Source organism: Pyrus communis, chromosome 12, assembly GCF_963583255.1.
Source record: "Pyrus communis chromosome 12, drPyrComm1.1, whole genome shotgun sequence".
NCBI classification, from domain to species: domain Eukaryota; kingdom Viridiplantae; phylum Streptophyta; class Magnoliopsida; order Rosales; family Rosaceae; genus Pyrus; species Pyrus communis.
Window position 1 is genome coordinate 12561006 of NC_084814.1, and position 26302 is coordinate 12587307.

The 26302-nt window shown below is 37.7% G+C and overlaps 3 protein-coding genes and 1 long non-coding RNA gene across 4 annotated transcripts; 1 reads left to right on the forward strand and 3 right to left on the reverse strand.

Moving 5' to 3' along the window:
* Positions 1–694: 694 nt before the first annotated feature.
* LOC137710011 (uncharacterized) lies at positions 695–2401 on the reverse strand. Its single transcript, XM_068448978.1, has 2 exons — positions 1891–2401; positions 695–1467 (listed from the first exon to the last, which is right to left on the reverse strand). The coding sequence occupies exons 1-2, from the start codon at positions 2399–2401 to the stop codon at positions 695–697; spliced, it is 1284 nt and encodes a 427-aa protein (XP_068305079.1).
* Positions 2402–11094: 8693 nt separating this feature from the next.
* LOC137711298 (ACT domain-containing protein ACR8-like) lies at positions 11095–14080 on the reverse strand. The gene is made up of 7 exons (XM_068450527.1): positions 13775–14080; positions 13224–13269; positions 12974–13088; positions 12818–12885; positions 12149–12715; positions 11943–12047; positions 11095–11830 (listed from the first exon to the last, which is right to left on the reverse strand). Exons 1-7 carry the CDS (start codon positions 13834–13836, stop codon positions 11471–11473), a joined length of 1323 nt encoding a protein of 440 aa, XP_068306628.1. The 5' UTR covers positions 13837–14080; the 3' UTR covers positions 11095–11470.
* Positions 14081–22505: 8425 nt separating this feature from the next.
* LOC137709724 (uncharacterized) lies at positions 22506–23294 on the forward strand. Its single transcript, XR_011064921.1, has 2 exons — positions 22506–22644; positions 22995–23294. It is a non-coding gene; the product is annotated as an uncharacterized lncRNA (long non-coding RNA).
* Positions 23295–25718: 2424 nt separating this feature from the next.
* Positions 25719–26204, reverse strand: LOC137710012 (uncharacterized). Its single transcript, XM_068448979.1, has one exon. It carries the CDS (start codon positions 26202–26204, stop codon positions 25719–25721), a length of 486 nt encoding a protein of 161 aa, XP_068305080.1.
* Positions 26205–26302: the final 98 nt, after the last annotated feature.

The window sequence follows — 26302 nt, forward strand, 5'->3', positions numbered from 1 at the left end:
GTACCCAATTTTATTGACTACTAATAAAAATTTGACACCTGTCCATTTTATGTTATTTCGGACTACTACAATTTCCGTAACCAAACATCTCTTATCCTCCTAAGGTTCTACAATGGACATTTGTACAAATTCTAAACTTTTCCAACCTCTGCCTCTATCGACCACATCCACGTATCCTCCTCCTTCATCCTTCTTTTGTCAAACCCGTGACCATCTTTTTCTCGATGTAACCATGGCGGCAAGGAGAGGAAGCAGCGCCAAGTCATTACCAACAAGTGAGCAAGTGCGTAAGTGCTGCCATGGTGAAAGAGAAGGTTGTGTATGAGAGGGTAAGGTTTAGTTTAATCGAGGAGAGAGATTGATTGAGAAATTTTGATAGAAACCTGCATTAACCAATCAATTCCAGCAATGGAGATAGAGAGAAGGAATGGAGGAAGGAAGAAGATGAGCAGAAAACTCGTGTGGTATTTTTTTAGTATATTCTCCAAATAACCATTGTGAGAGCACTGAGGCTATTGCTCTATTTAAAACATCCTAATTGGAAATGCCAACTCAGCATTCCACTAGCTAACTCACTCACTTACAAAACAAACTCCTTTCTTATTTAAAATAAAACCCTCAAAATACGAGAGGTGCAAGAAAAACCATTCCTAACATCACTCATCCCTTCAAAATAACCTTGTCCACAAGGTTTCTAGAACTGGAACTCTAGAAATTGGCTGTGGTAGTCGTCATAATCCTCCCAGGTCACTATATTCTCTTCTTGTCCCACCCACTGTATTAGCAACTGAACACCAGCTTTGTCTTCTTTTTTGTACATCCTCCTAGCAAACAATGCTAATGGAGCATCATGTACCTTTCCATCTTTTGTGATTATTGGGAGAGTTGCCGCTTGCAAATCCTTATTTCCCACATGTTTTTTTAGACAACATACATGGAAAACCAGGTGTATCTTTGTTCTTTCAGGCAACTTCAGTTTGTAGGCAACTGGGCCAATCCTTTCCACCACCTCATATGGTCTATAATACCTGGGATGTAGTTTGTGATAGGAATGCGAGGCTAAAGGCTGCAACTGATACGGCAGCAACCTTAAATAGACATAATCTCCAACTTCGAACTCTCTTTCGGTCCTATTTTTGTTTGCTTGCACTTTCATTTGGTTCTGAGCCATAGCTAGGTTGTTCTTGAGCACTGTGAGTAAGTGATCCCTCTCCCAAAGTTCATGTTCAACAATGTTAACTTTAGCAGCGCCAAACTCGTAAGCTGTCACATGTGGAGGTGGATAACCATAAACCAACTCGAATGGAGTGAACTTAGATGCAATGTGGTATAAGGTGCTATAGTTCCTCTCTGCCCAAGGTAACCATTTAACCCAACTTTTTGGTTTATTCTCCACAAAGCATCTGAGATAGGTCTCTAGGCACTTGTTGACCACCTCAGTTTGTCCATCACTCTGATGATGGTAACCTGAGCTCATACAAAGCTTAGAGCTCTGTAACTTGAAAACTTCTTTCCAGAAAATGCTTAAGAACAATGGATCTCTGTCACTCACAATTGTAAAGGACATGCCATGCAATTTGAATATATGTTCCACAAACATGTGAGCTACACTGACAACCATATAGGGATGAGCTAAAGCTAAGAAATGGGCATATTTAACTGATTTCTCGTGGCAAGTAGGCAACCCAACAATGAAATCCATGCTAATATTAGTTCAAGTTTTTTGTGGTATAGGTAAGGGTTAAAGTAAACCAGGTGGAGATAAGGTTTCATACTTATTTTGTTGGCAAGTATTGTGCTAAGCCACAAATGACTTGATGTCCCCCTTCATACCCGGCCAATAGAACCCCCTTTTAAGCCTGTGATATGTTTTTAGCACCTTTTAGTGACCTGCAGTTGGGGTAGAGTGATGCTTCTCCATCAATTTAAACTTCCAGGGTAATCTAGGACCGATCACAATCCAAGATTTGTACTTAAGCAGACCATTATCAATGTGGTAGTGAACTGATTTTGAATTTGTAGCATTAATAACCTCAGAATCTGCAATATTCTTCATTTTTTGTTTGATCCAATCATCACTCTCATTGTTTCTCCTTGATTCATCAAGCCAGCCAAAATAGGGGTAGGATATGGCACTGCAACTCATAGTTTCATCCCTCGACTCCATTATTCCCTTAGCTTTTGAATCTGATACTTGCACTCGTGATAGTGCATCGGCTACACAATTATCAGAACCCTTATTGTAGTGGATTTCATAGTCAAATCCCAGCAGTTTTGAAACCCATTTTTGCTGAAAAGTTGTGTGAGCCCTTTGGTTGAGAAAGTACTTTAGACTGCAGTGATCCGTCTTAATCACAAAGTGTCTTCCTTGAAGATAAGACTTCCCGTTTTTTAACGGCATGCGTCGCAATAAGTTCTCTCTCATAGGTAGAGAAGGCTTGATTCTTAGGACCAAGTGCCTAACTAGTGAAGGCAAAACCATTTTTATGTGTAAGTGAGTACAGTGGCTGATAGATCTTACCAAAGTTACTTAATTAGCTTGTTCTCGTGCGTTTATGTTGTGTTTACTTAGTTATTTTAATGTTTAAGGCCACTTTTGTGTATTTTCAGATTATAAGGCCAAAGTGTGCAAGAAGATGCAAATTGGAGTCTTTTGGAGCGAAAGAGGAATGAATGAGTTGAAGACTTGAAGAAACGATGAATTCCTACTCCAACGATGAATTCCTACCAAAACGAGGAATCCTACTCAAACAAGGTTTCCTACTTGATGTAGGAAAGTTAACCCTAGGTTTCCCGTTTTGGTAACCTTTCCTAAACTTAAACGTCCGTATTTTCTAGCCACTTTGAAGGCCTTGTAGGCACTTTAGGACACAAAACCAAGGCCCTAGCCCAATTACACAACCTTGCCATGCCTTAACTCTAATTCCCTTCCCTTGCCGTGCAAGGGGGGGCACTTTTGTCCAATGTTGTGAAATTAAACCCTATTTCCCTCTCCTAACCTAACCCTAGCCGCACCCTTTAATTAATCCCTTTTAATTTTTGATTTTATTTCCTAATTCTAGAAGCTTTTAACTTAATTTTAATTAACAAAAAAATAAATTAGGTTTTAAATTTTAGAAAACCCTAGGTCTTACCACCTTAGCCGTACCTTAGGGGGATGATTATATTCCATTCAGCCACAAAACTTATTTGGCCTTTCTAGCCGTGGCCTTCCATTAAGAATGAACCCTAATAAACCAAAAAGGCTTAAAAAAAGCCGCAGCCACCATCCCATTTATTTTATTCCCTTTGCGGTGCATTCCATGATATTTCATCCTAATATTCACCCATTTTTCCACCATAAGCCGTGGCTCCCATTATTAAAAAAACCTAATACTCCCAAAAATACATGCTGCTGTGGCCTCCCATTAGCCATTAACCCTAATTCAGCCCTTTTTCACACATATTCCTCTCTAAGCCGTGACCCCCCCTCTAATTGATTCCTCTCGAATTCGCAGCCACCATCACAGATTCTCCCCAAAAACCCGTGCATTCCATCACCCTTCTCCACACAACCCGTGCAACTCCCCCTCCATTCCAACCACTTCCACCACCATTCCACCATAAATCTATCCCTAAACCAGAAACTCACCCAAAATCATCTAAAACCATCTCTGCCGCAGCAAGGAGAAGAGGAAAGAGGAGCTTCGACGCGCACCAATTCAAGTGGATTCGTTGGGCGTTCTAGGTGTAATCAATCCTTTGTGCTTTATGTTTAAATTCAATTGTATTTCTCTTTTTGTGAACATGAGAGGCTAAACCCCTATTTAGCTAGGGGGTGATTCGAAACCATGTTTATGCTTGCAATATGATTTGATTACTTTTGGTTGGAATTTCATGTATTGTGGATTCAATTTGTTTAACTGCTTGATCGATAACTTATTTATGTATGTTTATTGAGAGTGCACGCTTAATTTTCATGCATGAATATGACGCTAGAATATAAGTGAGTTTCACCTAATAGTTATGAACTTATATTCACAAGTAGTGGAGGTTGCTTATAAACAATCGCGTTAAATGAATTCTTGGCACTAGTTTCATGCTCATCATAGTAACGAATGCCTCGTCGACACTTATAGTTTTCATGATGCTTAATGATCTTTGATTGTATCTTTATTGTGCTTTCACGTAAAGGACTTTTGGAGAATGTTTTGAATTGCGTTGCGCTAACCCATCCAATTCATTAACTTAAGGAAAACTTGACGGTTAATTTAAGCGGACCTAATTAACCCGGGGTGTTGAGTTTCATAATTTATCGAAAGACCAACTGAAAATCAAATTGTATGCAAGTGTAACATGTGTGGAGAAGAACCTTCTAGCTAGCATTCATCCATATTTTCATCACATTCATATTTACATTCTGCCTTTAAATTACAATTTGTGAATTTATTTTAATTGCGTCAAAACCTCAATCCCTTTTACCTTAGTGTCTAATTTAGTTAGAAAGTGTCTTAGTTTGTGTTTATAAGTGTTTTGTATTCTTTGAGTCTTTTGATTTGTTTTAGTGTTTTATTGTTTAGTTTTGCATTCTTTGAGTCTAGTTTAGTGTTTTTAATGTTTGTTTTACGTTTTTGAGTCAGTTTCCAAGTGATTTAGTAATCCCTCCTAATCCCCGGTTTAGAACGATCCCTACTTGCATCTTTACTACAATTTGACAAAAAGAGGGTTTAATTTGTGTGCGTAATTAGTTGCATCAAAAGTTGTGTGAGCCCTTTGGTTGAGAAAGTACTTTAGACTGCAGTGATCTGTCTTAATCACAAAGTGTCTTCCTTGAAGATAAGACTTCCCGTTTTTTAACGGCATGCGTCGCAATAAGTTCTCTCTCATAGGTAGAGAAGGCTTGATTCTTAGGACCAAGTGCCTAACTAGTGAAGGCAAAACCATTTTTCTGTGTAAGTGAGTACAGTGGCTGATAGATCTTACCAAAGTTAGAAACGAATTTCCTGTAGTACCCCGTGAGTCCTAAGAATCCCCTTAGTTTTCTCACATTGGTGGAGACATGCCAATCTAAAATGGCTTGGATTTTTTAGGGATCCGCTTCCACTCCATGGCTAGAAATGATATGGCCCAAATATTCCAACCAAAATTGACCAAAAGCACACTTTTGTTTCTTGACAAACAACTTGTGATGCTGTAGAACTTCAAAGGCAACCTGTAAATGAGACAAATGATCTTCCCAATTCTTGTTATAAACGAGAATGTCATCAAAGAATACAAGGATGAACTTCCTTAAATAAGGCATGAAAATGTCGTTCATAAGACTTTAAAATGTAGCCGGAGCATTAGTGAGCCCAAAAGGCATCACCAAGAATTCATAGTGACCCTCATGGGTCCTAAAAGCAGTTTTCTCCACATCACCAAGGTGCATAAGGATTTGGTGATAGCCAAAGCATAAGTCTAGCTTGGAAAAGAACCTAGCACCACTTAGTTCATCAAGCAAGTCATCGATTAGTGGAATTGGGAATTTGTCCTTAACTGTGATAGCATTAAGCTCTCTATAATCCATGCATAAATGCCATGTTTCCTCCTTCTTCTTCACTAGCAATACTGGACAAGAAAAAAGGTTGTGACTCGGCCTAATAAATCCTGCAGTGAGTAATTCTTGCATTGCCTTCTCGAACTCTATCTTTTGTAAGGGACCATAGTGATACGGTCTTATATTTGGGATTCGGGAACTTGGGAGGGGTGGTATTTAATGATCATGCGCTTGAGCAGGTGGGAGCTTAGTAGGAATTGCCAAGTGAAGGAAATATTTGTGAAAACTAGTTCATTTGAGCAACATCTATGCATGCAATAAAAGGCGGAATCATGCTTGTATGCACTAAAAAAAAAAACTTTACCCATGAAATTCAAGGCCTAATAATTGTGGTGAACCAAGACTCAACTCAAATCTTAAAGAAAAGAGTTGAGAAACTTTTATACCTTTGAAGCACCTTTTTGCTTAGCAAAGGATATTCACCCATGTGAGGGCCTTCTTTCCTTAGTCTCCTTGCTCCTTGACTCCATGACTTCTTGGATGGATGAAGGAATGGATTCTCGAAGTTCCTAAAATAAGGAACCTCTAAATCTCTACACCAAGGAGAGCATTGAGGAAGAGATGAGTGACCTAGAGGAAGAAAGATTGCTAGCTATTTTCCTTTAGGATGGTCGGCCTCCTAAGAGAAGAGAGAGCATTGAGTTTTCATATTTTCTCTCTAGAAAACCCTAATGAACTTTTGGCTATGAAGTCCTCTATATAGTCGCTTCACCTAAGTGACAAACGGAACCAAAACCCATTCATTTACAATATGGCCAGCCTTCTAAAGGCTTTGGGCTGTTTGGGCCCTTTTGAATCTTTAGTTATTAAGTTGTCATACAACTTAAGTTAATGGGCTTGACGGTTCTAAGCCCAATGGGCCTTGAGGTCCAATAATTACTCAAAAGCTAAAACGAACTTATTCGTTTGATTAATTAACATATTAATTAATCCTAGCCATAAATAATTAAACCATTTAATTATTCTTACTCATCTTCGTTGTTTCTTCAATCTGTACCTTACACGGTGTATGATCCATTAGGTTCCTTTTAGTGAGGCAGTGAGTGATTAGAACTCTTCAAATCGATTGTGAATTGAAACATACTTTCAATTCTCCCTTTAGTGATTATACACCTTTAGGGCTTCCATAAACCATGAGTGACACCTAGCAATATATCATGCCTACCCAAACTAATCAGAAGAGGTGGAGAACCTATTCAGTTTAGGATTACAATGCAATACGGTATTTCTCTAATAAAATACTCTTGACCACATTGCTTGGTTTGATAGTTTATTTCATGTCTACTATCCAATGTGATTCTTTTACTTATATGATTACCTTGAATGTGATTTGGAATGACTTTCTAAATGTCATTCATACTTTGGCCAGAGATTCTTAATCATATCATAGAGTATTCTCCCTTAAACGGTTTGAAGGTTAGAAATCCCTTGTTGTCCATTCACTTGCCTCCATGGCTAAGTAGTTTAACCCTAACTATGTCGTGGACACCCTTTGACGGGGTGACCTTGACATGGTCAAAGATCAAGGACCTAACCACAAGACAACTTTGATGCCTCAAGTCAAATGATTACTTTGCATTATCCCAGCCATGAGTTCTCATGTGACATGAGTATGAGAACTCCTTGTTGATCGCGTTCAGTGGACTCATTCTCTATTTAGCACCTACATGATTGTCTTGGTGTCAGTCACACAATAACTCGAGACCAGTCACTCTCCCTAAGAGAAGACATAGCATGTATTGATCTTAACGGACTATCAATGCCCAATTAGCAATCCTATGATCAGGAACGTTTAGGATATGTATACGAAAGAGAATGGTCTCATGAATCTAACTTTTTTAGATCACATTCTCCCAATTACATATTCCTTGGACTTATCGTTTAAGCATATAACATTTATATGAGACAACTTTAAACAATAATCTTTGCCCTTTATATTAAACTAGATTAGTTTAACATGTGAAATGTCAGTAAAGTATCATCATATGATTGGCTTTAGGGCACATTTCCAACACAAAGATTGGATTAAATCTGTCCAACAGTTTCTGCAGTTGCTTGAGTTGCACGGCGTGAGTTCATAGGCCTCCATCTTCTTGTGCTCTATCAAATAAAGGAATAATCCCAGATTGGAGATGGCAATGTCCTTATCTATATGGTGGAGTGAAACCTCATGAATTAAAGGGGCATGAGTATCACAGTGATGGAGCTTGTACTTGAATCCATTCTTGGAGAATTCCATCGTCAACAGATGGAAATCCCACAAAACTGGGCTAATGGATGACAACTAATAGACCCCTAGAACAATGTCACACCCACCCAATGGCAGAGAGTATAGGTCCACAGAACAATTTAACCCTCAACAGAGAGAGCAGCCCCCATTCAGCAAACTGAGCTATTAACTTTTCCACCATCTGCAATCATAACTTTAAAAGGTTTGGTAGGTTGAGTGTGCCAAGCAAATCGTTTGAGCAACCTAGAATCCACAAAGTTATGTGTACTGCCAGGATCTAGAAGGATTTTCACTATTTGTCCATTCACTGTACTAATGACCTTCATTGTTTGCACATTGTTCTTAGTGAGAGTGCCATAAAAAGCACATTCACTAAGTTACATCTGTTGAAATTCTGGGGAAGGTTGAGAAGGTTCTTCCAATGACTGAGCATCAATGACATACTCACAAGGAGTCAAATTAAGCATTAAAAGCTGCTTGTTAGCACACTTATGCCCCATACTCCATTTCTCATCACAAAACCAGCAATCTCAATAGCCACTTTTGCATTGAATCTCTTCGGGAAAGAGACGCTTCAAAGTAAAATTGGGTGTTCTAACAGGGGAAACATTTAGAGTAGTGTTAGTGGTTGGTGCATGCAACTGGGGAAGAAGCTTAGGGTACCCAGGTTTGAGATCAGCCAATTGGCATCAATTTGCAAGGCAATAGAGATAGCTTTATGTACAGTAGAGGGGCGTTATAGTTTTACATCATACTTGAGTTCACGCTTTAATCTTCCCAGAAAACAACTCTTAAGAAGAATAGGTCCTAAATCTTGAGTTCTATTAGCCAATCTTCGAATAATATAGTCACGGAGGGTACCTGATTATTTCAGTTTGAAGAGTGCCTCTGCACTATCTTCAAACTCAAAGGGGCCAAATTCGTGACAAAAGGCACGGGTGAAGTCTTCCAAGCGAGGAGTACTTTGGAGACAATCATGTCAACAAAACCATTGGAGTGCCTCATCGTCCAAATGGAATGAGACGGTGACAACCTTTTGGTGCTTAGCGGTGGAGTAGTACGCAAAGCACTGCTCAGATTTGTAAATCCAAGCCAGTGGATCTTCGCCAGGAATGAATCTGGGAAACTTAATTCAAGATTGCCACTAGTAGCGCGAATTGGAACTGCCACCTTCAAGAAGCTCACGACGAGTAATGCGATTGGGGTTAATGTCACCAGTATCGAGAGGATCGGTGAGAATCACTAGCGGAACAGGGTCAAATTTAGAGGGAACATCTCCAATGCCCCTAGCACAAGCTTGTCTGAGACGAAATTGTTCGAAAAAAAAGGCCAGTTTCATCTCCAAAGAATCGGAGAGAGCAGCGACTGAAGATTCCAGAGCTGCAATCTAAGCATCCATCAGAGAGAAGCGAGTGTTTGGATTTAAGCGGGGCATGCAAAGAGGGAAAACAGGATCGAAAATTGGATGATACCAATGATAGAAACCTACATCAACCAAGCAATTGCAGCAATGGAGATAAAGAGAGGGACCAGAGGAAGGAAGAAGACGAGCAGAAAACTCGTGTGGTATTTTTTTAGTATATTCTCCTAATAACCGTTGTGAGAGCATTGAGGCTATTGCTCCATTTAAAACATCCCAATGGGAAATGCCAACTCAACATTCCACTAGTTAACTCACTCACTTACAAAACAAACTCCTTTCTTATTTAAAATAAAACCCTCAAAATACAAGAGGTGCAAGAAAAACTTTCCTAACAAATTTGGGTTGGATTTGATGCAATGGGATCTGCGGCATGGCCTGAGCAGGACGGAGGAGAGAGACTGGTTATTTAGTCACAGGAGCAATCTTACAGTTGTTGTTTGGTTATAGGTTTAGAGGGAGTTTTAAATGACACATGGTTTTATTTGATTGGACCACGAGTAATTTCAGTATATTGGGTCCTCCAAGTATTATCCATGTTTTTAAAGAAGTAATTTAGAACTTCCAGCAAGAGAGGCAAGATGGAATAAAAGCTGGTACTGGCAGATTGTTTGACCAGTTCTCGGGAGTCGTGGTGTTTGCCTTGGACACGTAAACCACGATTAACACTTAATTAATTAATTAATTAATCCTTTTAATTAATTAATTAATTAATCCTTTTAATTAATTAATTAATTAATCCTTTTAATTAATTAATTAATCCTTTTAATTTCTTCTCTTTTTCTTTCTTGACTACTTTCATATCCAATTTGTCTCAACTAGTTGATAAATATTATCTCTAATAATAATTAGTTTGTTTTTTGTTTAATACATATTGGTCCATTGGACCCAAAGCTCCTCGGAATTAATATTTTAATTAATTTGAAATTATCAAACAAAAAGACTAATCAGGTTCTTTGATTTTTGCGTGTGAAAAGAGTGAAGACACGCTAAAGATATTTAACAATACGATGACTATATATCCATCTTGTCGGTTGGAACTTGGACTGTTAAGTGTCGGTTGTGTTTGAAATGTTCTCCACCCTTCATAAAATTTTTGCCATGCAACTATTTATATGTGGCCAAAATTAGGTGCATTTTTATACCAATTTTGATCAATTGATAAAATACTACATGGAAGATGAACTTTTATGATATGATGTATACTTTAAATTAGTCCAATTTTAGTGAGTGAGTTTAGATTTGAGTGACAAAGAAAATAACATTACCTTGATCGACTTGTTTAAATAGCGATCAACCGCACATTTGTACATAACAATTATTTGGAAGTTGGATGTTATCAACAATGTTAAACTATCGGTATCCATAGAAATATCAATGTACAAATTTGTGGAAATGTCAACAGATATATCGAATATCGATATTGGTTGCTTTTGATGAAAAACATAAAAATTTGAAATGAAACTTTTGGAAATGTCAAACACTAGTTTGAACAAATATAAAAGTTTCTTCAATATTTAATTGATAAGTCAGAAATATTAAAAAAATATGTCAACTTTAATCTAAACTTAAGAATTTCTCCGATACAAGATAAAGTTTAGACTTTGGCTCCCATTTTCATATCTTTTTCAGATTTTTAAGATACTTTCATGGAAATATCAAAGAAATTTCTAACACGGTTAAAAGGGCTTTTAGGGTTAGTTTTATTTATATGGGGTTTCATGTGCTCATTTCATCATGCTAATCAAAAGGGGGATTAGATTCTTCCACCATTTCCAAACAATGTGAAAACAAAAAGCCGTCCTAGCCTACACTAATGTTAAACACTAAAGATAAGGTAATGTTTCATTCAGAAAATCAAGTCAACCATTAAAAAACTAAATACTTAAGAAAGTCTTCTATACAAATGTTTGGTGCTTTGCTTTGCTGTATATTCCCCAAACTCTAATTTTCCTTTTCACCTAACCTCTCTAAGTCCCTGTCTTCTCTAAAACATCACTTACACAACACGAATTTACCACCACTGCTTTTTCTTTTTACATTCTCATTTGTTTTTCCCTCTCCAAAATTCAAACAACTGTATTTTAAAATGGTGGGCCCCACCCCTCCAGCCTTTCAATTCGCCGACCCAAAAAAAAAAAAGCAAACCCACCTACAATGTCCAACTACTGTCGCCAAATTCCTCTCTCTCTCTCTCTCTCTATCTCTCTCTCTCTCTCTCCCCACCAAATTGGAAACTTCCTCCTTAATAATGAGATCCGATGAGCCCCAAATTGTACAGATTCCTTCTCACTAGGCTCCCAAGTGATAACAAAACTGCCCCACCAACTCCTTGCTGCTCCTCCCTCTCCCTCTTTTGATGGTAAATCAATGGAAGTTCCTTCACTTTCAAGTTACTCAACCCGATTTTCTGTCTCACTGATTCTATGGTTTTCGCATCCGCAAGGTTTCCCATTGCATCCGTCACGTAGAATACGTTTAGCGCCTTGTCCGTTGTCGTGGATATCTCGGCCCTCGTCACGTTTAGACCGTTCTCGCGGAACGTCCTTGTAACATAAGCTAGAAGACCTTGTCTATCCTCGGTGCATAGTTCTAGCCTCACACCCTGAAATACAACAAAACCCAATTTAACAATTAGCATTTGCAACATCATGGAACAATAACAAAATGACATGATAAACAATTTGATTGAAGAGGAACTGAGAAATGAGCAATACCTCAGATGCTCTTCTTTGAACCGCGGCCTGTAAGCATTGGATTACACGCTGTTGTTCGGGTTCAGAGCTAATTGGGGTTCCATCAGTGTGCCTAATGTAAAATTCCTGCAATATAATTCAACCACAAAACACAAGTCAATCTCATGCTTCAATATAATAATAACAAACATGCAATAAACAAAATTATTAGGAAAATAAGTGCATACCATGTATCCTCTGTCCCCAGATGTATTAATAGTGGCATGAAAAACCACGTAGTCCATGTCTGTCAACGTGCAAACAACGTCGAACAAAAGCTTTGCCCTATCTTTGCACTGAATATTCACTATGGAATAACCCCTTTCAGCCCAATTCTGCACCGTTATGACCGGAGAATTGGTGCAATGCTGTAAAACGGGCTTTCTGTCATAATCGCGATCTGCAAACATCATTTGATGCAGTCTTCTTTCGGTGTGTGTAACTGCCATTGAAACTGAGGTTTTCGCGCTTCGAATATCATTGTCCCCTTTAAGGACATTCCTTAACCGCGCTTCAATCCTATCAATTTTCTGTGAGTCCTCAATCGGGCAACCGGAATCACAATCCTTAACATAAATCAATGAAGCAATTCGGCCATTGTGCGTCCACACCTTGGACTCAACCACAATGCATTGCAGGTCAGCTAGCACCGCAAACACCTCGGAAAGAAGGCCTACTCGGTCTGTCCCGGTGAGCTCAAGGGCCGTAAGACCGTTACTACAGTTGGATGTACCAAAATGAATTGTCTCAAGTGACTGCCAAACACAAGAAATTAAACAATTTCAGTTTCAATTGAAAATGAATTTCACTAGTAAAAAAAGGGGATTAAACTAGAATTAAATGAATGATTTATTAACCTGCTCAATATAGTTAATAACGCTCTCGTCTGTTAATTTATTCCCGTTTTGATCAGTTACATGAAAAACTGCAGTAAAAACAGAAACCATATTAAGAAAAATAATTCAAAAATAAATACCAAAAAACGAAAGGGAAAAAATTGAAGATATTCGTACCAGCCATGAACCAGCGACCATCAGAAGAAATGTAAGCTTTTTTAATGGAGAGGTTGAGATCCGTGAGGACCTGAACAGCCTCCAGAAGAATTCCATGCCTTCTAGCACTGTCAACCTGCGGACCCAAAAAAATAAAAAAACAAAAACAAAAAATACCCCATTAGTCAAACTTTGTGGAAGAATTCAAACCTTCTTTTGGGGTTTTTGGTAGGAAGAAATTACAAAATTTGGGTTTTACGGGGAAGCAAACCTTGACTAAAGTCGCGGTGGAGCAGACGGCATTGTCGATCACGACCCTACAAACCGAAAGCGTGAAAAATGGTCAAAGTCAGAGAAGCACCACCGCAATACCTTTTTCATTCAATTGTTTTCTATTTTTATTTCCCCAAGTTTTTAAATTTCAAAGTGAGGAAGCATCAAGTATGTACGAGGAATTGTACGAAAAACCCAGAAAATTCAAAAAATAAATTAAAATAAAACCATGGAATTTAGGAGAGAAAATAAATGTGGAGTGAAAAATGGGTCAGATGGGAAATATCGAGAAGAGATTTGGATCGTTGAAAATTCTCTCGAGAAAATTCGAGATCACAGCGGTAATGAAAGATTTTGAAAGCCAGAAAATCCATAATACCAAAAAAAAATAGGACTAAAACATCAAAACCCAGAAACCAAAAGACCCAAAATGTTGAAGGAGTGGTGAAAATTTTCTCGAGAAAGTTGGAGATCACAGCGGCGGTGGACCGGAAATTCCATAGAATAAAACCCAGAAAACCCCAATGCTTGAAGATATGATGTAAGTACCTGGGGGTGTTCATCCGGAAGACGAGCTTCTCATATTCGCCGAGGCAAGCAGTCCACTCCATCGCTCTGATTTCGTCGAGACAGAGGGAAGCAACTCTTGTTGTCCTTTAAAGGGAAAGAAAAATCTCAGAGATTCTGTGTGTGTTTTAGCGACGAAAGTATCGATGAAACAGTAAGCGAGTAACCACAAACTTCTCCGCCGTATGAAACAAATTCAAATGCCAGATGCCTTCAGACTCTCGATTCTTCGGCCAAATCGCCGTGAATTCTCTCTCTCTCACTTTTATTTCGCAGCGGAAGACACGCCTTGTTCTCAACACGCTGCCTCCACGAGCGCTCTCTCTATATAAATTTATATTTATTTACAAACTAGTCCATCATTTATTTTTACTTTTCTAATTTGATCATTAGTCCCCAGGAGGCAAAAAAAAATTAAGATTTAAACTTATGTGGTAAAATTTATTAGAATTTATGCTTAAAATTGAAAATTCCGTCTACTCTTCGTTAATATTAGAACGTGAGTCATACAAAAGAGGTTAAAATGAAATTCCCCATTGATTGTTATACGTAAGGCTTACATGTGAGGATAATATTATATTTTTAGCCTCACATGTGAGTCTTATGTGCTAAAATTAACAGAGAGTTGATGAAATTCTTAATTTAGGGCTTAAATCCTAACATACATCACCATAGAGGCTTAAGTAATTTTTTCAGCACAGGGGCTATTTTTCAATTATCATGTAACCACGAGGACTATTAATCCAATTACGCTTTTATATTAAGAGAAATGCTAAGGCCTTTATATTAAGACAAATGTTAAAGGACTCTCTAAAAAATAGAACGCTTGATGGAATCTTTGTCATTAAGTTTATGGAGAGTCCTATTTTGAGATAGCCTCTTTAACATTTATCTTATAGTAATTGTTATATATTCAAAATTTTAAATTATGCAACATATTAGTAAAAAATAAAGGGCTGTTTTATTAACACATCACGTATTATTGAATACAACTCACATCTACTTTTTCAATCAAAATTTATCTTAGGACACCTCACATACTTTCCTATATTATCCTAACACCCCAAACTTTCTACATACACCCCACGTTCTTCACATACATTCAACATTCCCTTATTGTTCATTCTTACCACACCTCCAAATTTTAAGGCTCTTGCTAAACATGTAAATGCTAATTATGAGGTTGACTACATGACATTCGATTGTTGGTTTATTTTATTGGTAGTGCACAAATCCAAAATTTGTATCTCTCTTTGTTATTCCTCTAAAGTCAATCTCACTAAATTAAGAATGATAGGACATGGGTGATTTTTTTTTTTTTTCAAAATTATAATGGGAAGATTGTAATGGGTTCAATTCTTTTTACTATACAAAACTCAAAAGAAAGTAGTGCCAACTACGGATGGGCAAAATACCCGCGGTTACTCGCCCATTTAAACTTCACGGTTATGGTTATGGGTAACTGTTTAGATAAATAAACTGTTATGGGTATAACCATTTACCCGTGAAATTTAAATGGGTGGTTATGAGTATTAACCGCGGTTATAAACGGGTAACTGTTTACCCATTTATTTTATATATGTAAAATTTGGTGAGGAAGGGGAACAGAAGGCTTTCGTGTGGGGAACATTTTTCCTACTCAGTTTAAACTTTGGTGCACATAACTCTCGGATTTGGATCCTCTCCTGAGCTAATGGAGAGGATCCTCCTCATCAATCATTGTAGGTCATTGAATTTTTATCCAACGGCTACAATCATTATAACTTTAAAGGGACCCCCCTGTTTGTAGCCGTTGAATAAAAATTCAACGGCCCACGATGATTGATGAGGAGGATACTCTCCATTAGCTCAGGAGAGGATCCAGATCCATAACTCCCTACCTACCATGCTACAGTGTGTCCCATAATTAATAATCTAAATTATCTACTAATAATCCAAATTACCCATTTATTTATTTCAAAAGAAGTTACGTAACCCAAGAATACTTAGCAAATATTATATTACCTTCATTCGTAACAGTTAAAAATATTGTCTGTAAACTATTATTTTAATTATTGGAATGGTATAATGACTTAAAAAATTAAAATACGAAAAAATATGATGAATGTACCACCTATAACAGTGTTTAATTGTCAAAAAAAAAAAAATTATGATTTTTTTTTTTTTTTTAAATTTTCAAGTTGTTAAAAAACATATAAACGGGTGAAAAATGGGTAATGGTAAGAAAAAAAGATAAACAGGTTAAAATGGGTAAATGGGTATTAAACGGTTACAGTTAAATGGGTATGCGGTTATGGGTATGGTTAACTATTTATAAACGATTATGGGTATGGGTATAACTGTTTAGGCAATTACCTAACAGGTAAACGGTTATGCGGGTATGAGTATAAATGGTTATGAGTCAATAACCGCGGTTACCCTCTCGCCATAACCGTTGCCCATCCCTAGTGTTAGATCCCACATCGCATAGGGAAGTAGATCTTCTATGCCTTATATGTACAAGCCCACCTCCATATAGCACGAGGCATTTTGGGAGCTCACTGGCTTCGGGTTCCATTGGAACTCTGAAGTTAAACGAGTTTCGGCGAGATCATTCCCAAGATGGGTGACCCACTGGGAAGTTCTCGCATGAGTTCCCAGAAACAAAACCATGAGGGCATGGTCGAGCTTGGGATCGTGCTACGGCGGAGTCGAGCCTGGGATGTGGTGGAGCCCGGGTCGAGATGTGACAATTTGGTATCAAAGCCAATCCCTGGCCGGAAGTGTGTCGACAAGGAGGTGAATTGTTAGATCCCACATCGGCTAAGGGAGTGGATCCTCTATGCCTTATATGTACATGCCCACCTCCATATAGCACGAGGCCTTTTGGGAGCTTACTGGCTTCAGGTTCTGTCGGAACTCCGAAGTTAAGCGAGTTTGGGCGAGAGCATTCCCAGGATGGGTGACCCACTAGGAAGTTCTCGTGTGAGTTCCTAGAAACAAAACCATAAAGGTGTGATTGGGGCCCAAAGCGGACAATATTGTGCTACGACGGAGTCGAGCCTAGGATGTGGTGGAGTCCGGGTCGGGATGTGACACCTAATGCCAATTGCCAAGCTTACCACTTAGAGAAAAAATTGTTTATATTATAATGGACTTAGTGTTTTTTTTTTTTTTGTTTTTTTTAGTGTTTTGAGAAATTGAAAATTTGTTTTGGAGTGGTTATAGATTTTGATAACAAAAAAATGTTGTAGTTCTTACAAAATCCATAATGAAGTACGTTTGGTTACTTATTTCTAACATTTTTTTATTTTTAGTGTTTAGGTTTCTATCAATTTGGGGGTTTTTGTCAATTAGTGGTTTTAGGATTTTAGGGATCGGGTTTATATAACCAATTTAGAGTTTAGTGTTCATATTAGTAAATAATTTGTGTATTCAATTTCTTTTAAATTTTTTGGGGCTAAATAGTCATTTTATGTTACGATACATGAGTGATTTAATAGTACATATATATGTGGGGTGTATTCAATAATATGTGGAGTGTTAATAAAAAAAAACCCAAAATAAATACATTAATTAATATTTAACATTTCTCATACAATACATGTTTTTGGACATCTCTCTTCATTACTTTTCTTGGACATCTCTTGCACTCACTTGATCCCCCTCACCTACTCCAAAAAGGTCAACAAATTACGACACGTGGCAGCTGATCCCTTCTCCTCCTAATTGTCATGCGTCCAGCTTGGATGCCACGTGCGCTTCTCAAAGCACTGCGTTTGCTTGCATTCGACTCATGGCTGGTTTGGTATTGCTGTGCTTTGAAAAAAAAAAAAAAACTGCTTCTGCTGTGCTATGAGAATAAATAGTTGTGAAATAAAGCAATAGAGTGTTTTAAGTCTTCCCCTTTATTTTCTCCATCTGCATCGAGAAGTCTCCCCCACAACCCCAATTTTCTCAATTTTTATTTTTTTTGCTCCGTCTTCTTCTTTTTTATTTTTTGCTCTGTTCCTCAATCTCTTTCACTTGTCATTTGATTTGCAATACATACATGGTCTAGCTGCTTGAGGAGTTCATTATATACATCAGGCAGGGCCAACGCTCTAGTTTCTTTCTTCTTCCAGGACTAATCATTTTTTCTTTTTGAAATTGTATAGTGTAAATTTGATCATACGAAGTAGTTTCCTGTATTTAATTTTGGGTATTTGGAATAATTGAGTTTTGGTGTCGTCTGGGCAATTTGGGCTATCCTAATTTGCAAAAATACTAAGATTAGTCACCTGTAAACGGTGCAATTTGGGAAATCTGGGCAAATCTGCGATGCCAAAACCGAAGCTGGTCCTCGTTGAAAAGTATGGTGGTATATCTCGACGCGATTTTGTCGGCATGGGAATGAGAGAAGACGGACAAGAGATGGGGGGAAAGACAGAGGCAGAAACAATGTCCTAGGGTATGGAATCCAAGGTCAATAACAGTGATTGTTGAAGTTGGGAGTGAACAACGTTGTGGTGGGATCAATGAGGACGACATCCCAATTGAAGTTGGCGACGTTTTCCAATTGGTATTATGTGTAATTATTTAATTTTTTAAGGTCATTTTGGGTGTTTCAAAGTTTCATTAAAATGCTCAGTGCCTTTTGCAAATAAAGTTTGCGCAGAAGCTATGGAAGCAAAAAAAAGCCGGTTTTTCAAAGCTAGTTTTTGCTGTTTTGAACTTTCAGCTTGTTTTCATCCAAAATTGTGAAAAAAGTAGAAGTTGAATGTTTACCATACACAAAAAAGTTCCTAGCTGTTTTTTATACCCGCTTTTTTTTTAAAAGCACATCAGTACCAAATTAGTACTTAAATCAATTTCTCCTTTGAAAGGTCCAGTCCACATGGGAAAAAGTTGGTCCCAAGTTGATTGTTGATTAACACTACTACAAAATTACCTACAATTGGCAGTCCAAAAACCGACAAGAAAACATAATTTATGTCGGATATTTGGTAAAAATCTAACATAAAGCAATGTCAAATAACATAACCAACATCATTACTAGTGTCCCGAAAAGGCTTTTGATGTTGGTTAGTCCCCTTAATCCGCCACAAATAAGGAAAGCAATATAAAATTAAAAAAAAAAAAAAAAAATAGAAACATCGGTTAAAAGTGACATCGAAGCTTACGTCGGATACAAGCAACATTAAGTACTAAGAAACTAGTGTCAGTTAACCGACACCACCTAATAATTGGAGAAATAAAATAACCACTATAAAGCAACACCACCTAATATTTGGTTTTTTTTTTCTCTCTTTACAGAACTCCTCTTTCTTTTTTATCGACTTCTTCACCTTCTTTCTTTTTTTCTCTTTACATAACTACTTCTTTCCTTTTTTTTAATATACGATCTTTTTCATATTTTCCAAACACCCTTATAACCCATGAATTAAATTTTTTCGAACATCCACACAATTGATTGCAGGGAGGAAGAAAAAATTTCTCAGATTTCGTGTTTGATGTGAAACCATGAAACCAAGGGAGGGACGAAGAGGACAAAAATAGTTTGGATTGATCGCTGCTTGAGCCGTCTCGCGAAGATCGGAACTCAAAGGCTCGAGGAGTAGCCCCTAAAAGGGAAGCCGTGGAAATGGCGTGCTCGTCACTGTAGTGTTGAAAGAGAAGGGAGAGAGGCAGACGTTTTGATGCAAAATACAGTTGCTGTTAATGCGATTGTTGTTGCTGCTACTGCTAGAATTGCGACTGTTAAAACAGAGGTGTCTGTTGTTGCTGTTGCTACGGTGGTTGTTGAGAGAAGAAGGAGCTGCTTTGTTGAAAGGGTTGTGAGGGATGTTGAATTTGAAACGGCGATTGCTACTGCTGCTGTTGTGGCTACGAAGAAGCAAAGAAGGAGCTGCTTTGCTGAAGGGGCTGTGTTATCTTCCTTTTTATTTAGAATTTCGTGTGGAAGTCTACTCGAGTGGTGTGAAAATTTCAAAATTCAAAATGTTTGAAATTTTGCAAAAGTTTAGTGAACTAAATGACATCGGATTTTAAAATATTTTAAAAAAATTGTTAATGTCGGTTAGAAGCGACACGATCCTTTTTTAAATCAACACTAACTTTATATCGATTGAAAGCGACACAGTTTTCCTTTTATACGACACCACCATTTAAAAAGATTAAAAGCTATGTCGGTTATAAGCGATATTAATAGTCTATGTCAGTTATAAGCGACACAGACAGTTTTTTCCTGTTATAGTTGACATTAATTCCGAAACTAGGTAAAGAGGGTGTCGGAAATGTCTTATCCGCCAGTATATTATATAAAACCGACACAAACCACCGATACAATAAGCTGCTTTTGTAGTAGTGTAAGTTGGGATGCGCTGATCGGAATTTTTAACACGTCGTCGGCGCACTGGCTCTTACTGGCTTTTCGGCCTTTCCTCTGCCATTGTTTTCGGCTGGTTTTTCTTGTGTCTCAGGTAGGGCTGGGTTCGGTTCAAAATGGTTCGGTTTGGTTTGGTTCATTTTTTTTTCGGTTTCGGTTTTGGTTTTTTTTGGTTTTTTATTTTTATTTTTAAATGATGTAAATGGAAGGAACCTACCTATCAACCTCCCAGTTCTCATATATCAGAGAATTGAGAGCCTCAAAATCCTGAATATATTCAAGTAATTCAACTACTTGTGATCAAGCAGAACGAATTCAAATTTTCAAAAGTTAAGCAAATACAGAAACATATATTCTTCAAGGAAATGTACATCGCCAGGATTCAAAATTCAAAAACTTTAAAATTTACAAAATCACGAAATAACTCAACAAATTAATTGATCGATGCAAATCGAAAAAAAAAGCAATTGGGTTCTTCTAAATACCATAATCGGACTTCAATAGCACATGCCCGGTGCCCACATTCAAATTCATAGTCAAGTCCACAATAGATCTAGAAAATTCCAAAACATATTCAGAGAAAAATACAAACTTTTTCACCTTAAATTACATAAATTTCAAATGGGTAACCCTACAATTAAAAACCTATGAACTGACAAATAAATAAAACCACAACCTTTGTTGCAGCGATATCGCCATGATTGTCGCAAGCTCTTTCAATTCCTCTTTTCGTCAGATCTCAAAAAGGGCGAGGGAAAATCATGGTTTGGAAGAAGGAATCCACAAGGACGACATGAGAAGGCTGGAGAGAGAGTGATTTGGAGGAAGAGAGGAAGGAGAGGGAGAGGGAGGGGGAGAGAGAGAGAGAGAGAAAGAAAGAAAGAGAGGAAGCAAAGGCAAAGAGGAAGCAGCGGACGGAACAGAGAGGTGTTTGAGATCTGAAATGAAATGGGAGTGAGACGGCTAGGGTTTGTAAAGTTAAGAAATTTTATAAAGCATTAAAAATAAGAAACCTATAAATAAATTACTGGTACAATTATAACAACACAAAGCCTACAGTCAAGTTGGTTTGCAACAACCAACCCAACCCGCAGGGAAAGGGTTCAAACCCTAATGGCAACATGTATTTTTTAGTATTTATATATGATTTTTTTTCGGTTTGGTTCAGTCCGGTTGGGTTTCCAAACCTCAAAAATCGAAACCGAACCAGCCAAATTCGGTTCGGTTCGGTTTTTTTCGGCCTCGGTTTGGTTTGGTTTTCGATTTTTTTGGGTTTTCGGTTTTTTAAACCCACCCCTAGTCTCAGGTCCCCCTTGATGGCAATCAGGTAATTTCCAATCACGGAGACCATTAAATTGGTTGTTTAAATTCGAAGAATATTCGGATCAGACGTACATTTGACGTCATCAAGTCGATTTGATTAACGGAAGAATTTGTTATGCAACGACTTGTAAATTTTGTCTAAAAAAAAAAAAAAGTACCTCCTTGTAAACGTGGCTCATATTAATTGGGTGGGAGGGTCACACGTTTGATGCGCATGACTTACAGATAGTCGGGCACGTGTTCAGACTTATTATGTCTCGGTCATCTCACTGAACGTGGGCTAATTTTTCATCATTAATTTAATTCAAATTTTGAGATTTTTTCTTTTCTTTTGAACAAATAATATTAGGAAATAATATTATCTATATTGCTAGCACATTGTGAGATTAAATGCACCTTCTTCCTCTTAATGTTTATAATATCGATTGTTCCAAAAAATGAAAAAGATTATCCATGTTAAGGAGGTGGGAGAGTGGACTAAATGTCATAATGGGTGAATAATAATGTGGTTTAAATTTGTGTTTGGTGACCTCTCATTTACAATTGAAGAAGAATATCATTAAATCGTAATACTAAATGACAATTTAATTTTAAAATTTATGTCTATTTACTGTACCAATCTCAAAGTTTAAATTTATTTTCTAGTAATAAATAGGCCAAATCAGATAAATGGTCCATGTGATCATAAGGTATTCGGAATATGGCTGTGTGGTAAAAAAATTTAGATTTAAACTCTTACGATGTAGTCCATTTGCAATTTTAGCCTAAAAGTAATTTTTCGTTTGATGTTTGTTAAATGCAAGATAAAAATGTAATTTGACCTATGCTGACCAGACGACCCAAGCAACCCAAACATTACATGTCGTTTCTCCGCCAAACCCTTGATCACTGTAGTCCGACGACAGCTTTCCCTCATCCAATTCCTAGTCGCAGCCACCTATCGCAATAGCAATATGAGGTGCTTTGGGAATCCGGAATGATGTGGTGGAGATCGGCAGGAGCTTGAGGACTCCGAGTTCGCTTCGAGATTGCTGGAGCTTCAGAAGAAGCTTAAGAAGAAGGTGAAGATGCTGATGATGGCGGCGGTCACGTGCCGGGGTTCATGGACAAGGTTTTCCTGTTTTGTCACTGAGATTTCGGTGATGCCGGAGCAGGACCAACTTTCCTATGACGCTCCATCATGGTAAAGTTGCTGAATTTCATTTCAAATTGAATGCAATGTTAGTTTTGCCTATTTTCTTTGTGTCTGTTGGTTTAATTTTCTAATGTAGTAAAAGATCAAGTTTCTTGGGAGGAAACTTTGAGTTCGTTTTGAAGAAATCAAAATTTACTCAAAAGCTGTTACGATGATTTTCGCTCGGTTCGATTTCGTGTTCTAATTTTGTAATGGTAGATACCGGAGTTGGTATCAGAGACCTCTGAATCTGTTTGTGCTTGTGATACAACGATTGACAACATAATTTGAAACAAACTGAGCTGGATATTCGTGCTGGCAATTTTGTGTTTACTGAATTCAAGCTAAATTTATTGCAGATTTCAGAACTGGTTTTGTGTAAATACAAACCAAAGAGAGAGAGAGAGAGCTCATCCTCATTTTCCTTTGATCTAGATGCTCTTTTTGGTTCCTTTTTTGGTGGTGGCGGCCTTCCGATGGAGGCGCGTTAGATTTGGTGGTGGTTGCTGGTTTCTCATTAGTTTTAGGATTTCTGTTCTTTCCGTTATGCTTTCTGGGCTTTGTGTTGTATTTACTTTTTCTTGATGGGCTTGTATTTAAGTTGTGGGATGCCTTTTGGGGTATCTTTTCCTTGCACTAGTCTTTTTGTTTATTGGAAACGTAACTTAGTTTGTCCCCAAAACAAAAAAGAGCAAACAGATGAGGAAGAAGAATCAAATTACAATTTTACCCATATATTAATGGAAATTTAAAAGAAAAATCATTTTTTAATTAAATGTGCAAACGGATTGCACCACAAAATTCAATTTTTTTTACTACATAAACTATCTTCCAAATACTTTAATCTCGCAAAAATCATTTATCCGACTTGACCTAATGAATAACATAAGGCCTCGTTTGGCATACCGTATAAGATACCGGATAGTACTAATAATACGGAGGACAGTGTTTGGTGTCCTTTAGTATTAAATAGCCACCGGATAAAACAATCCGATCCCACCAATTTAAATTTAATACAGCGTATACCCGCTTAGTTATCCTTTCCTATAGGTTGGTATAATTAGTCGGGCGTCCACTTTTCTCCAACCCTCTCTTCTCCAGCGCACTGTGAACTCCTTATCAACCACAACCAAGGTACTGCCGCTCTTTCTCCCTCTCTCCATCCCCACCGCCAGCAGAGGCTCCGGTGACAGAGGAGCCCAAGAAGGAAGAACAACCAGCCGAAACCCAGGACTCCATAAGAGATTTCATATCGATTTCTTCATTTTCTCCAAATTTTTGCTTCTGGGTTTTCAATTATGGTGAAATCTGCACAAACAAGGTTCAAAACGACCTCTTCTGAGAATTATTCTATCAATTTCTTTTCCCTTTTATTCATTTTCTAATGCGCAAAGGTCTTTGGGTTGGCCCTTCTTTCTCCTCAAATCTTCACGTTCATCACTCTCTTCATCCAAAGCTTTCATCTTCATACCATTAAAAATTTCAAAACTTAAGATCTTTTCCATTTTTTCAGTTTCAACTCTCTCAAATCTCGTATTCGGATCCGCGGACTTCAATTTGGTCCCCGACCATTGGGGTTCCGATGTCCGGTCGTGGTTGAAGGCGTTTGCCGCTGAGTACCCGCTATTGGAGGAGCTTCGGCTGAAGAGGATGATGGTTACTGATTGTGGGTTCAAAGCTCCTTCGCTTGTCAGTTGTGATGGGTTCAGCACTGATGGAAATTGTTTTTCATAAAAATAATAACAGTACGATTTATTCGGTACAATACCAAACACAGTATTAAATAGTCAGTCTTTAGTCCGATATTATACCAAACGCCCGACTAATTTAGTCAGTACTATCCGGTGATTATTTATCCTATCCGACTGAAATAGTCAGTACAGTCCGACCTGCCAAACGAGGCCTAATGAGCATTATCTTCAATGAGTAAACGGATTAAACTATAAGACAAATCCGAATTTTTTGACCAATTGATCCACGCAGCTTTTATTCAAGTTAATTGGCATGAAGACCACAATGTTTCCCGCCAAATAGAAGAGTGGTGGTCGGGTGCGGGGTCCACATACTAAATCAGGGGGAATGAAGCTTGGTCCCACCATTTCTTTTCTCTCAAATGGTTAGGGCTGGGTTCGGTTGGCAAACCATGCCACATTCCTTATGCCACCTGCCAGCCACATATACATAATTACTGAAAATTAGTTACCGCTAGCCAATTGTCTTCTTGCTGTTGCCAAAAATCGGTTCAGCCAAAATTATTGGCTGGTTGGGTTGGTAAATGGCACAGCTGATGGTTTGCAAATAAGCTACAAAAACAACAGCTCAAGATCATGTACCGACCTATAAACAACAAACTAGAAAAGAGAAAAAGAAGTTGTTGCTGTAATTTTTCAATTGATGATAAGCCAACATAATCATGACTTGATAAATTAAAATGGAAATCAAATTGAAACTTAATAAGCCAACAACAATGTCAGCAAACATAATCCAAATAATTATAAGTTCACAAACTCAAAAGTCTAACTAATATAATTGTCTAAATTCAATTGTAGCAATAATGCATAAACAAAAACTCAAAACTCAAAAGTATGGCTCTAGTTATAAGATCCCCTTATTATAATCCCAAAACAAATAACTTGTTGTTTTGATAATGCAACATCACTGAAGTAGCAGCAACCAATGCATGTGAAATCTTCCATGAATCAATTCTTCGAAGCACTTGGAATTGATGTTCCTGCTTGAGATGTAGAACCATCAACTATTTCAATTCAAATGTTACATAAAAAATGTATGATTAGAATAAGAAGTATATTGAATAATAGATTAAAAACATCAATAAACATTGGATTGAAGTACTATAATTAGAATTAGAAAAAATAAAGCAATACTTACATTTTTCCAGTTCTTCACATGTCTTGTATAATTCAAGCTCTTCCTCTGTTGGCTCTTTATAGAAGTTGAATCCACCTGCCCTAATACTTCTCAAATTTCTTCTTCATCGAATAAACCACCTTTTGCAATGTGGGATCTCTAGTATCCTTCATTTTATTTGTTGCTCAAAGCTATACTTCAAAAACCCTTCCCCCTCAACTGCCCTGAATGGCATCTCTAATCATAAATTCATTGAGAACATCTTCACAACTTTTCTGATTAAATAAGCGGTAACCCAAAGTCCCACCAACCATTGCCTCATTTGTCAATATAGATTGACCTTTCTCAGCACCTTTCATATAATACAGTGAATTCTTACATTGCTGTCTAAGGTGGTTCCTACAAGACGAGGTACCATTTTTATTTGGATGTGCAAGAACATCGGCTTTGCAAATGTTGCAAATGGCAATGAACTTAGCTTTCCCATCAACGACCTTTCTAGTTCTAACCATGTGATCCCAGACAAATGAACGACCCAGTTTGGGTCTCTTGTTATTCACATGTTCCACTTCTTCCTCGCTATCTTCCAGTTCCAAAGGCTTAATTTGATTTTCAGAATGGGGTGCTTGTTTGGTTGCATTGTGTGGTTCATTTTGGGTTAATCCATGTTGTGCACTAGCGGGTGATTGGCTAGACTCCATCATTCTAAACATAAGCAACGCATATACATTCAAAATCATATATATGTACATGTATATGTAGTATCAGTAATCATCATCCTATCAATCTTGTTAACAAT

Bases quoted from the DNA above. Each gene is read 5' to 3' on its own strand.
- LOC137710012 (XM_068448979.1), bottom strand. From the start codon at position 26,204: ATGGAGTCTAGCCAATCACCCGCTAGTGCACAACATGGATTAACCCAA.
- LOC137711298 (XM_068450527.1), bottom strand. From the start codon at position 13,836: ATGGAGTGGACTGCTTGCCTCGGCGAATATGAGAAGCTCGTCTTCCGG. The intron at 13,270-13,774 runs GTACTTACATCA...TTCGGTTTGTAG, and splicing joins TTCCGGATGAACACCCCCAG to GGTCGTGATCGACAATGCCG. The intron at 13,089-13,223 runs GTTTGCTTCCCC...TTGGGTCCGCAG, and splicing joins CCACCGCGACTTTAGTCAAG to GTTGACAGTGCTAGAAGGCA.
- LOC137710011 (XM_068448978.1), bottom strand. From the start codon at position 2,401: ATGCCGTTAAAAAACGGGAAGTCTTATCTTCAAGGAAGACACTTTGTG. The intron at 1,468-1,890 runs GTCACTAAAAGG...GTATGAGCTCAG, and splicing joins TCACTCTACCCCAACTGCAG to GTTACCATCATCAGAGTGAT.